At 34.8% G+C, this 14,201-nt stretch overlaps 1 protein-coding gene across 1 annotated transcript; it reads right to left on the reverse strand.

The window, feature by feature from the left end:
• Positions 1-633: 633 nt before the first annotated feature.
• On the reverse strand, positions 634-1,592 carry LOC132301255 (uncharacterized). Its single transcript, XM_059798526.1, has 2 exons — positions 692-1,592; positions 634-647 (listed from the first exon to the last, which is right to left on the reverse strand). Exons 1-2 carry the CDS (start codon positions 1,590-1,592, stop codon positions 634-636), a joined length of 915 nt encoding a protein of 304 aa, XP_059654509.1.
• Positions 1,593-14,201: the final 12,609 nt, after the last annotated feature.

Raw genomic sequence — 14,201 nt, forward strand, 5'->3', positions numbered from 1 at the left:
TAGGTGGCTTTACTGGCGATGGGGAGACGAGTTTGGCTCGGAGGGCTCATGCCAGGAAAATTCGGAGTTTTTCAGAGGTGAATGAATTTGGAGTGACAAGTCCTCTAACAAAATTTTTGCGAGTTGAGGAGCCGGTCATAACCTTTTCAGAAGAAGATGACAAGGGAATTTACCAGCCCCATGATGACCCTCTGGTAGTTTCTATGGTTGTCGCTAATTTCACTGTTCGACAAATACTGATAGAAAATGGTAGCTCGGCTGATATACTATTTCTTGGAGTGTACGACAAATTGAAAATCGTTCAAGAGAAGCTCCGACCCATGAAGTCACCACTGGTGGGATTTTTAGGCCACAAAGTATATCCACTGGGGGCAGTTACCCTTCCAGTCACTGCAGAAGCTAATCCAAAGCAGGTCACTGTAATGGTGGACTTTGTAGTGGTGGAGTGCCCATCATCATACAACATTATCCTGGGGAGGACAACATTGAATGCCATGAAAGCAATCACTTCCACTTACCATCTCCTGATCCGTTTCCCAACTGAATATGGTATGGGAGAGCTAAGAGGGGACCAAACAATGGCTCGAGAATGTTATGTCGTCTCTCTTAAAAAAACTAAATCGTAAGAGGCATTTACGATTGAAGGGCTGGAAGAGAGAGATAGGGCATAATTTCATAGAGCGAAACCTACAGTATTTATCACGAGACCTCTTTGTTGGATCAGTTTTTAGCTTTGTCAGCCATTTCAATGATGCGTCATCTTGAATCTGCAGAAAGACCTGCTCTATAGATGTATTTAGGGGGGTGTAGTTATTATACCTGCCTAGGCTCATTGGACGGTGAGACGATTTGTCAGCCTGGCTATTTGAGATTTTCGTGTACTTCGATTCCCTTTCCTCCCTAGTGCTAGGTGCTAGCCTCTTTTTATCTGACCTCTTATCTTTACCATCTTTGTTTTTTCGTACATTCATAGCATCCTCAGCGTTCATGTGCTTCCGTGCTCTAACCATTAAATTTGTCATGCTCGTAGGGGCTTCCTTTGATAAAGAAAATAGGAACTTAGAGGTCTGTAGTCCTCCCATAAAGGCTGTGAGGGCAGCCTTGTCGTCCATCTCTTCTACCTGCAGCATTTTAGTGTTAAAACGACTTATGTAATCATGAAAAGGCTCTCCCTTCTGTTGTTTCACATTCAGTAAATATGTTGCTGGTTTCCTATGCCTCTGCCCAGTGATGAAGTGTCCTATGAATTGTATGCTCAACTCTTTAAAGTTTTTAATGGAGCCTGGTTTTAATTTATTGAACCAAAGACGAGCCCAACCCTTTAGTGTGGTAGGGAAGGCCCTGCACATAATCTCATTCGGTACGGCTTGTAAATACATAAGAGCTTTGCAGGTCTCTAAATGGTCGAGAGGGTCCCGCGTCCCATCGAAGCTTTCAAGAGTTGGCATCTTGAATTTGCTAGGTAAAGGACAACTCATAATAGCTGGGCTAAAAGCTAGGTTGGTCTTCTGTACCATATCGTTCATTGAAGCCTGGCTCTTCCTTTTCATCGCTTGCATGACGTTGTCAACTCTAGCTTTCAGATCCTGCATCTCTAGATCTAAATAAGTGGCGTCCTGGCCCTCTTACCCCACATGATCTAGATCGGATGAGGCAAACTTATTCAATTCCAGATAGTGTTGCTCTCAGACTTTCTTCACTTGAGGATAGAGCGTCCTCCTTTTACCCAATTGAGATTTATTTTTATGAGTCTGCTTTCATTGTCGGATTGCATTTTCCAATCCCTTTTTTTTTTTATTTATTAGGGATCTGTTGCGTCACCTTAATCTTACTTCGACTCAATTCTCCCCGAAGACTTGGAAAACAATGATGGGTCGTTTTGTTCTGTGGCGAGCTTGTTGTAATACTTCGTTCACTATCCAGAAGTTTCTTCATTGTTACATTCCCAAAAGGGGTGACTGGTTGTACTTCTCCCCACGGGATAGAATTATTATCTCTGGAAATCCCCTTAAGCACAAACCATGGAAAAACCGTTTCTTTTGCGTTTCTGGTGATGGCTGGGAGTTCTTTCCTGATAAAAGTACTTTCCTGCGAATATGGACTTCCATTCTTCGTGCGTGGTGCAGTCAGAATTCCATTGGTGAGTTACCCATAATGATACCCTCTTTTGTTTTAAAACTCAAAATTTTTTGGTTTGAGTTATTAATAAAGTTATCGTCCTCTCAGGCTTTAAAGAGATTGCCATTTCATCAGATCTCCAGCGAATAAAGGAAGCCTTTAACCACTCAGTGAGGGACTGGTCTCACTCGTAACACCTCAAACTTTGTTTACCCATGGGATTGGTCCTCAGCCTATTGGCAAGTCCTCTATAACTATATCCCGAAAACTTAATAAGAGGCTTCTAGTTCAGTTCAAAGAAGGCTCAAGTTACTTCCCACCTACTTCCCCCGCCAAGAGGAAAAAAGAGAAGCCTACTATTACAGCACAAAGAGTCTTACCTATTTCGGTTGTTTTGCCACATGTATCTGACTCCCAATTCCCTCATCAGCTTGTGGATGAGACTAGGCTACTCCTTACTGAATTAGGGGTACTCCCCTCAGACCCCTACTCTTCAATAGCATCTGTTCCAGGCAATTCTCAACTTGCTTTTAAGAAGATAAGTGAGTCTTTATCGAAGGAGGATATGATGTATCTGAATTCTCGCCCTCTAACTAAGATTGTAGACCAACTCATGCATGGTCTCGCATGGGTTAACTCTCTCACCATCCTCTATTTTTATTTAGCTTTTCTTTTCTTCTTCATTGTAACTTTTTATTCCCATGTGTTTACAGGTTAATACACACGCGTATTACTTATTGTGTCTAGCTGCAAAAGGAAAAGCGCATGACACCAATATGTTAGTTTCTACTCGCTCCCAACACTAAGCCGATTTACAATTGGAGTGTGATAAACATGAGGCCGCTCTACAAGAAGTGCGTGCTAAGTTAAAAGCAGAACGAGCTTGTTATGCATCTTATGTGCAAAAGCTCGACAAGGAGATGTCCGAGAAACTAATGGTGGAAAGATCCAATGCAGTGGATGAGTTTAAAGCCTCACCAACCTTCAAGGAGATTATGTCAAAGGCCTACTTTGATGGCTTCGAAGATTTTTAAAATCGTGCTGCTTCTGAATTTGCAGACCAAGACTTCTCTGTCATTTAACTGGATGAAGCGAGTGACTCCGAATAGGATAAATGTGTAGTCATTCATTTATTTGCTCCCATTTTTCTCTTTGTGCTTGAAACTTTTCTTTCTTTGCAATCAGTTTCCATTTATATTTGTAGGGTTGGTGAGTAGGATGGACAGTTATGCTTTGTCATTGCGATTGTCGCATTATGTTATTCTATTGACATCTTTGGTTGGCTCGTCCCTTTAATAAGGAAAGTAGATTAAGACGAGTTTTACTCAACTCGTCTATGTAATAAGGTAAGTAGATGAATACGAGCTTCACTCAGCTCACCCTTTAACAGGGGAAGTAGATTACTATGAGCTTCACCTAGCTCACCCTTTAACAGGGGAAGTAGATTACTATGAGCTTCACCCAGTTCACCCTTTAACAAGGGAAGTAGATTACTATGAGCTTTACCCAACTCACCCTTTAACAAGGGAAGTAGATTACTATGAGCTTCGACCCAGCTCACCCTTTAACAAGGAAAGTAGATTAGTATGAACTACACTTAGCTCATCTATTTAACATGAATAACTTAACATATCAAAATGATAATGAATTATTTGAAATAATTGATCCAAGTAGGGAATACTTTATTAAAACTAAAGTTGATAACAAGGTTATTAAAGACATTCATTTGTAGAGAATGAAACAATTATTGAAACTAGAAGTATTAGCAAAAACAAATAATAAATTGAGATTAAACTGAAATTGTTTACTGATAATATTTCTTCAGATGCTCAATATTCTATGGGTGAGGCAGTGGCTTTCCCTCTAAGTCCTCCAACTAGTATGTTCCTGGTCGCTGACATCGCGTAACTTTTTAAGACCCTTCCCATTTAAGACCCAGTTTCCCTATGGTTGAATCCTTAGTTGCTTGAGTAACTTTACAGAGTACTAAATTTCCTACTGAGAACCTTTTAGGCTTGACCCGAGCATTGTAATACTTGGAAACCTTCTGTTGATAAGTAACCATCCTAATCTGGGCTTGGTCTCTCCTTTCTTCGATCAGGTCCAAGCTTGCTTCCTACTCCCTTTCATTCTGCTTGGGCTCGTAGTGCTCCATCCTAAAGCTTGTTAGGTCAATCTCTACAGGTACTACTACCTCATTTCTAAATACTAAAAGCGAAGGGGTTTCCCCTGTGGGAGTCCTTGCAGTAGTACGGTAAGCCCAGCAGCTACTTAGGCCACAGTCATTTTAAAGCATCAAGTCAAGTCTTGATCATCTGAACGATTTTTCTGTTAGAGACTTTGGCCTGTCCATTCACCTGGGGATGTCTTGGCGATGAGAAATGAATTTGAATCCCGAGCTCGGAACAAAATTTTTGAAGTCAGAGTTGTTGAACTGTTTTGCATTGTAATACCCCTAATTTAAAAAGGATAATCTCGGTATTATTTTAATAGGTTTAATTGTATTTAATTATTTAGTTGTTTTCGTGGGTAATTATTTACTTGTTAGGGTAGTCTCGGTATTATTTTAATAGGTTTAATTGTATTTAATTATTTAGTTGTTTTCTTGGCTAATTGTTTACTTGTTTAATTGATTTAATTATTTGTTTAAATTGAATTGAATGTGATTTAATTGTTTTATTTTTATTTTTATTTTATTTATTTTATTTTTATATTTTTAAAGAATTGGATATGGATAGTAATAAGTGACCAATCAATTGAGCTCCATGGACTACTTGGATAAGGGGTTTAATGGGTATGGATGATTACCCATGTATATGTATATTTAATAAATAAATAAATATATATATATATGTAAGGAAAATCCCTTTAATAATAATTTGATATATATTTATATATTAAATATAAAAAGGGGTACACATAGATTATACGTAACATATATTTAGTTACCTTTTTAGTATTTAAATTTTATTTTTATTTCATTTTAGTTTGTCAAGGAATGGGAAAAGGATTAGGGTTATTTTAGTTACCTATAAATATATAACTATAGAGTTGTGAAAGAGGTTAAAAAATATATCACGTACTATATTTTAGAGAGAGAAAGAAGGAAGAGGAAGGAAGAGAAAAAGGAAGAAGGAGGCTAGGGTTTTTATCAAATCCCTAAAGGCAAGTTTTAATTCTTCTCTTTTCCTTTGATTCATACTCTATGCATGCTAGATTAATTCTAGATTTTTTTTTAATAAATTAATTGGAATCTAATTATATGAATTGATTTAGGAATTTCAGTTCATATTTCAATAATGAATTTTAATTATTTGTTTTCTTCTGCCTACGCTGTTGGTGGCCTTGATTTTAACTTAATTTATATTATTTATGTTAGCATGAATCAATCAGTTTATGCATATATGGGTAAAGTCATAAGGCATTCTTTATAAATCTGTGCGCGCCGAACGAGGAAACTATTGATAATTGATTTAATAAAGAAAATCTAGAATGTGATTTAAATGGTAATGAGATTTTGTTTTCTTTCCATGCACGCCAAACGAGAAAGAATAGCTTTAGGAATCTTCAATTTGTTACATTGAGTTTGCAATTGAAATTCAATTCCTACGTAAGCCATAATGAAAAGTCAACTTAAAATAATTTGTTACTGTTTCAAATTATTAGAAAAGAATTTGGTATGTAAAAAAAAATGTTAATTATGCGCTAAATATTTTAAAAGTTAGACTAATTAATATTGTGATATTAAACTGATATTATTATTTTTGATTGATGGATTAGTATTAAATATTTATTTAATAAATTCATTAAGAATTGGAATGCATGATTTAAGTTTACATGCTAAGTATGGAATTTAATTAATTATAAAAGAGATAAATTAATTAAATATTCTTGGATTAAATTATTTTAATCAATTGTTAGATTTAAATTAATTTAATCAGAATATGGAGATGTACAATTTAGTTGAGATGCATGTTAATTTCTTGTGATGTAAATTAAATGCATGCTATTTGGAATTTATATTTTTGCTCAAGTAAATGCAAAGGATGTGTATATGATTTATATCATATTTATTTGGATTGTTATATGTAAACATTATTGACATTATCCTTGGATTTGAAACTTTTCTTTGGTTATGATGTGGATTAATGCACCATTATGGGATGGGGGCATATTAGGGACGGATTAACTTAAAAGTTAAGTCCTACCTATTTTTAATAAGGGAACGGATTAATCATAGTGTTAAGTTCTACTTATTCGTGTCAGGTCAACGGAATAGTTGGATGACATATTATTAAAATAATAATTGGATAGTTTATTTTTTATGGTTGGATAGGACGAATTTTAAATATATAATTATACACCATGATATGAGCTTGAGTCTCAGGATCAGTGGTTAGGGTGCGTATATTGCCAGGGATGTGTAGCTAGATATAGCGTAGTTGTGTACCCTGGTAGGTCTAGGTACTCATGCCCACTATATGTGCGTTTTGCATGTTACCTACTATTCAGGTTGAGACAACTCTATAGTCTAGTGAGGTTCTTTTAGTGTGTATATATCTACATATGGACTATTAAGTTATTGTTGAATTAATTAGGATGTGTACGTGTATCGGGTCTCTGTTTGGGATGTAGTAGATTCGAACTTGTTTGTGAGCCGACTGTGATACCCCCGAATTTTCGAATGTGGGTTAGCCAGGCCCACGCCCGAATACCCGAAGATATCAAAACAAATTGATAATAAACGAACACAGAGTACAAAAGAATAAAGAAGAATAAATAAAATGCTGACAAGAAACTAAAATGATAATCTAATAATAAACCTCATAATATATTTTCATTAATTAATAAACTCTTCTGATACAATTGATCCTCCATAATACAACTCGGGAATCCATACTGTGTGGACCCTTAGAAAATCCAAACTAAACAAATGACAGTAATCTAAAACAGGAAACTGAATCATAAAGGAACTCCTATGTAGCATCGGAAGAATGAAGTAGACTGATCCCCGCTCAGCACGAACAACTTCTACTCGTGACGAACACCTGAAAAATAATGGTGGGTCAGGCCCACAAACAAGTTCTACTCTACTACAGTCCAAGCAGAGATCCGATACACGTATACATCCTAGTCAATCCAACAGTAACTAGTAGTCCGTATATATATATATACACACTAAAGGAACCTCACAAGACTATAGGGTTGTCTCAACCTGAATAGTAGGCAACATGCAAAACGCACATATAGTGGGCATAAGTACCTAGACCTACCAGGGTACACAACTACACTATATCTAGCTACACATCCCTGGCAATATACGCGCCCTAACCATTGATCCTGAGACTCAAGCTCATATCATGGCACCATACTTATATATATAAAATCTAGTAACCATCCTATCCAGTATAAATTAATCCTCCATAAGTCATTCAATTTGTTCAGCTGACCTGACTTGAATATAAGTAGGACTTAACATTTTAGTTAATCCATTCCCTTATATAATAAATTAATCATCCATAAGTCATTTAACTTGTTCAGCTGACCTGACTTAAATATAAGTAGGACTTAACATTTTAGTTAATCCATTCCCTTATATAAAATAGGTAGGACTTAACTAATAAGTTAATCCATCCCTACAATGCCACCGTCCCATACCGGTGTATTAAACCACACAATCCAACAATTGATGTAACAATTAAGGAAATACATCAAACATTCCATAAATAACTATGATAAATATGATATCAAGTTATCACATAATAGGAATGACTTATTATTTCTTTAAACTTCCTATATCATATGTCCTACACAAACTGAATCTTATACATGATGATATTTTATTATACCGTTAAATAAGGATTCTCCATATCCAATTCATCCTACACATTTAATCTCAATTGCTAAAATATTTTAAAAGATTAAATTCATTCGTTTGTTTAAAACATTCAAATAGTAAGCATCATTATGATTGAGTCTATTTAAATTTATTAAAACCCAAACCTAATCCCTATTTAATGTTCAGGAATCTTAGGCATGTTTCTACGTATACATAATTTAAACATGTAAAAATTCACATAAGAAATCAAATCAAAATCATGCATTTTATCAATTCATAACACAAGAACAGATATGAACCAATTTCATAAAACCTATGTTCTAACCCAATTAAACATGCATAATTATTTAATTTTATGTGTTTAATAAATTCTGGAATTTCCTAGGCATGTACAGAAACACGAATCAAAGGGAAAGAGATAGAAGAAGAACTTGCTTTAAACTTTCGGATCGAAAGTTAAACTTCTTCTTCCTTGATCTTCTCTCTATAGGGTTTTTCTCCTCATTCCTTTCTTTTCCTCCTTCCCTCTCTAACACTATCTCTCCAGTATATATCACGTGAATATTTCTAACCCCCTTTTACAACCTATACCTATATATTTATAGGCTAAATAAAATAACCCTAACCCTTTTCCTAATCCAAGTCAACTAAAAAAAATGAAAATAAAAATATTAAAAAGGTAAGCAAAATATGTTACGTATATAATTTATGTATATGTTTATTAAATAAATAAATTATACACATTCCATTATTTATTAATGGATTATCCAATAATATTTAAGTTACCATAATATTATAAAGTAACTTAAAACATAACACGTATCAAATCTATGTATATTTTTATTATTTAAATAAACATATACATCAGATTAAATATTACTACCCAAATTACCATAAAAGTAATTAATAAATTACTTTCTCTTTTATATATATATTAAAAAGGTAAGTAAAATATGTTACGTATATAATTTATGTATATGCTTATTAAATAAATAAATTATACACATTCCATTATTTATTAATGGATTATCTAATAATACTTAAGTTACCATAATATTATAAAGTAATTTAAAACATAACACGTATCAAATCTATGTATATTTTTATTATTTAAATATAAAACATATATATCAGATTAACTATTACTACCCAAGTTACCATAAAAATAATTAATAAATTACTTTACTTTTTATATATGTATATAATATATATCTATATATATACATACATTATCCATGGGTAATAATCCATACACATCCAACCTCCTATCCAAGTAGTCCATGGGACCCAATTGGTTAGCCCAATACTACTAACCATAACCATAAAAGAAAAATAAAATAAAATAATAAAAGAAAAGAAAACATTTAATTTACAATTAAAACAAATAAATAAATACTGAGACTATCCTTTTAAAATTAGGGGTATTGCATTCTTCCCCCTTAATAAAAAGAATTCCGTCATCAGAATTTGCCCTTACTTTCTTCCATTATGCTTGAAAATTGTGAGCAAAAAACATCCTCATATTCCCAAATAGACGCAACCTCACTATAAGGGCTCCACTTAACTCCAATATACCAAGTGGTATACAGAGTTCCTATATTTTAAGAAACACAATAATCATACAATGCGTAGGTTGTATCAAATAACAACGTAATCCTCCTATGTCGACAAGGGAATGATCTACATACCTCCAAGTGCCATAGAATATACGCACAAACTCCTATGCACCCAGTGCTAATAATTTGGTAACGCTAATTCAGAGGTGACTGCCTCAATTGCGAAACACAATCGTCTAAAAGTCAATGTAATAAGTAAAATTGACCTTTCTCCAAAAATCGCCTTTCTTCCTACATAGAAAACAGAACGAGCAAACTACTCCCTGATAGAAAAACTCTAGTATACGAGTTCAACTATTTACAACATCCTACTGTTGCCTCCCAACCGCGCGCAGTTCATTATAAAGGGAAGTATCTATTTCCGGCATATTTTTAAATGAAGTCGAGATTTGATTGTACAACCCTTACTTCCATTTCCAACCAACAAATGAGAGGTATGCATTGTGAAAGATACAAAACCTCCAAAGTTGTCACACTAACCTCCTTGTGCCAACAATATCACAGACAAAATTTCGACAAGTGAAGTAAACACTTCCAACAGTCTATGAAAATCTAGGATATACGCCTCAAACATATCCTTTATGGTCTAATTTAATCTCTCGATTAATTCCTCCGTCTATATATATGAAGTAGAGCTGTTGCTCCAAAATCTTCATAAAGCTCCTTCGAAATAGCACTTTGCATCCACTAATATGGACATCCACATGCTATAACACCACTATCACTGAACTATATAACTACTATGAAGTTCTAAAATAAGCATCACTCAAATTTATGTCCTCAAGCGATCTTTCTCAATCCACCACTCGGATTCCATATGGAAAATTGAAATTCCAAATCAATGTCGATCCTTCCCACCAACTATCACTCCTGTTTAGTTCAATTTTCATATTTGTTATAGGAAGTGGCTAAAGATTTCTATGATATCTAACGATCAACTTTCCACCTTTGTAGCAGGTTTTACACTTAGGGCAATTATATACACGTCCCTATCCGTACTTGTTCACCAAAACTGACATTTGATGTCGTGATGTACCTTCTAACCGTCTGGGTGTACCAAGAAAAATTATAAATTTCCATCTCAATCGCCCGACAGTCATATCACTATTTATAGAAACTACTAACTCCTCCTCCAATACCTTAAACTCCATCTGAGTAAGGTAACACCTTCTCTAGGGTTAGCTCCGATATTCAAAATTGACCTCCTGAACTACCTTGGTAATAACAAGTGTTATTATTCACACTTTGCATCCATATAAGCCGTCTCGTGATCCGTTATATTCGTATGAACTGATATCTTACCAGCTCGATCAAAATAGACAAAATGAAACTGATTTAATTTTATCAGTCAACCAATATCCCATCTAGAATCCTGACCCTTGCATCAAATCAGCAATCCCTCAACTAAATCCGTGAAAATGCTCTGTCATTTCCACTTCAGTATAGAAAATAGCTGCAAAAATCCAGTGATCTCTGATGGTCCATCTCTACTATTTAATAAATATTAGACTTAGAGAAAAAACACTATATTCCTCTTCCTGCCTGTCCTCCAAACATCTGCTTCATACTGTGAAGCATCATATTTCTACTAAGGTGAATAAATAACTAAGAGTTGTGAAACTCAATGCTTGCACTTCATCAAATTTGTCTACAGAAAGTACCGTTAGTCCGGTACCACCAGCTTTCGTCTGTACCCATTGTTTATTTTGGAGCATCTTCAAAAGCAAATTCTGTAACTAAATCTATCCACCACTGATCCGTGATAAACTTGCCGATATTAAAAATCAATCGGTAATTCAATTTATTAATAGTTAACTATGACTTTAACTCAACAAAAGTCAACAAATTACGACCTTTTCATACATACCATGCACCTCATCTTTATATAAGTATTTGGTCTCACCATCTTGTCTTTGACACACCCTGCTTCTTTAAGACAAGTTAATGACAATCTGACTTCTTTATCTAACTTCAAAAGAATATGAAATCTTCCCATCCTCTACATAAGTCATCAATTTCCTTGCAACAGCTAATTGTTGCAAATTGTGACCAAAAAAATAATTCCATTTTATTTATGGAAATGAAAAGACTTAGTTTCCTCCTCCATGTGCAACACTGGCAAATTCCTCCCAATGACACACCCTCTTGAATAAATTCTTGATTAAGAATTTACTGATGAATATTTATTCAGTCTCCTATCCTCACTCGGTGTCATTCCAATAAGTACTTAATCCAGTACTAAATCCTCCTTCTGACTTGGTAACAACTTCTAAAATTTTCAAGAAGATGTTCAGCAAATCCAGCACCTCTGATATATCATCATGGCATTTTAGTGATCTTTATTTACCACTACCTTACGCATACCGAAACATTAACAATCACCAATATCATGCCGTTGTAATACGATACGAATCCATACCTAACGTAAAGTATATCAAATTAATCGTTCTAGATTGTTTGACTCGTAGTGATGGTTTAATTATCCCATCCCAAAACACACCATAATGACACATGTCCAGGTTCAATAGATTGGTTAGATTTATGTGTATCTACCAAATCCTATGACCGTATGCTCACAAATTTAGCGTAAATAGCGCTATGACTCCATGTTATTAAAACAATAATTAGTTGATCACACACTTATGTCCCCAACTAAACCACATACCAAATCCTGAGTAATTAACAAAAAAATAAAATAAAACACGTATGATAAACACAATAGAACAAAATATACTCCTACTTAGGACATCGTTCTTTCTAGAAAAGAAAGTCTCCTTTGAAATCAACCTTACTAGATTGTTTCAAAATTTTCTTTTATAGTTTCGTAAATAATCATTCAACCTCAAAACATATCCTTTAAAACATCGCTTAAAAGCACAAATGTTTTCCTAAGCAAATACCAAGGGCTTAACCCTCATCCTCCTTATATGCGGAATGTAAACTGTCTTACTTGACTTTATAAATCGAATTAGAACGTCACAACATAATACCAATGCCTTTTTGTATGTGATTTAAAAATTATGTATTTCGTTCTGATAAGAACACATCCGATCCCCAAACTTCTGAACAATACTTCTTATATACCTCTTTTAGAAATGATAAGAAAGATTTAATTATTTGTAGATTGATCAACCCCAATTTTACTAATAACATTCGCTATATTACTAGCAATTCAGATCACCTCGCGTAATCATCCCTCTTCAAGATTTAGTACCCTCTCTATTGGATACACATAAATCTCCTCCATTAGGATCCTCTTCGGCTCCTACTCCTTGCTTGTCTCCTTTTTGAGATCAACTGAAGTCGTGTTGGTCCCGATATGCGGTGACCTATCACGTACACCTAAATCCTTCCTTGGCTTATACTTTTAAAGTAACGCCAAACGAACCTAAACCGTCAATCCTTAACTCTGCCTTCTGGCAACGAAATCGATAACATACTCCTCTACTCCTTTGGGTCTTTATTGCTTTCGCCTTGAACCCATCCTTTTTCTAGTGCCAACCATTCTATGACTACAGAATATAATTGGCATCAGCTCCTCCTAACAAACCGTAAATAAAGTACAACGAATCCTAATATGGGTTCTAAGTTTTAAGAGACGCAACGCGGAAGTCACATAACGAAAGACACTCCTAAGGACACTTGAACCTGGCTTGCTCTGATACCAACTGTGATACCCCCGAATTTTCGAATGCGGGTTGGCCAAGTCCACGCCCGAATACCCGAGGATATCAAAACAAATTGATAATAAACGAACACAGAGTACAAAAGAATAAAGAAGAATAAATAAAATGCTGACAAGAAACTAAAATGATAATCTAATAATAAACCTCATAATATATTTTCATTAATTAATAAACTTTTCTGATACAACTGATCCTCCAAAATATAACTCGGGAATCCATACTGTGTGGACCCCTAGAAAATCCAAACTAAACAAATGACAATAATCTAAAACAGGAAACTGAATCATAAACGAACTCCTATGTAGCATCGGAAGAATGAAGTAGACTGATCCCCACTCAGCACGAACAACCTCTACTCGTGATGAACACCTGAAAAATAATGGTGGGTCAGGCCCACAAACAAGTTCTACTCTACTACAGTCCAAGCAGAGATCCGATACACGTATACATCCTAGTCAATCCAACAGTATTCAGTAGTCCGTTTATATATATATACACACTAAAAGAACCTCACTAGACTATAGGGTTGTCTCAACCTGAATAGCAAGCAACATGCAAAACGCACATATAGTGGGCATGAGTACCTAGACCTACTAGCGTACACAACTACACTATCTCTAGCTACACATCCTTGGCAATATACGCGCCCTAACCATTGATCCTGAGACTCAAGCTCATATCATGGCACCATACTTATATATATAAAATCTAGTAACCATCCTATCCAGTATAAATTAATCCTCCATAAGTCATTCAACTTGTTCAGCTGACCTGACTTGAATATAAGTAGGACTTAACATTTTAGTTAATCCATTCCCTTATTTAATAAATTAATCATCCATAAGTCATTCAACTTGTTCAGCTGACCTGACTTAAATATAAGTAGGACTTAACATTTTAGTTAATCCATTCCCTTATATAAAATAGGTAGGACTTAACTAA

The sequence above is a fragment of the Cornus florida genome, unplaced genomic scaffold (genome assembly GCF_030987335.1).
Source record: "Cornus florida cultivar Cherokee Brave unplaced genomic scaffold, ASM3098733v1 CherokeeBrave_3.0.0_Hap2_Chr03, whole genome shotgun sequence".
NCBI classification, from domain to species: Eukaryota; Viridiplantae; Streptophyta; class Magnoliopsida; order Cornales; family Cornaceae; genus Cornus; species Cornus florida.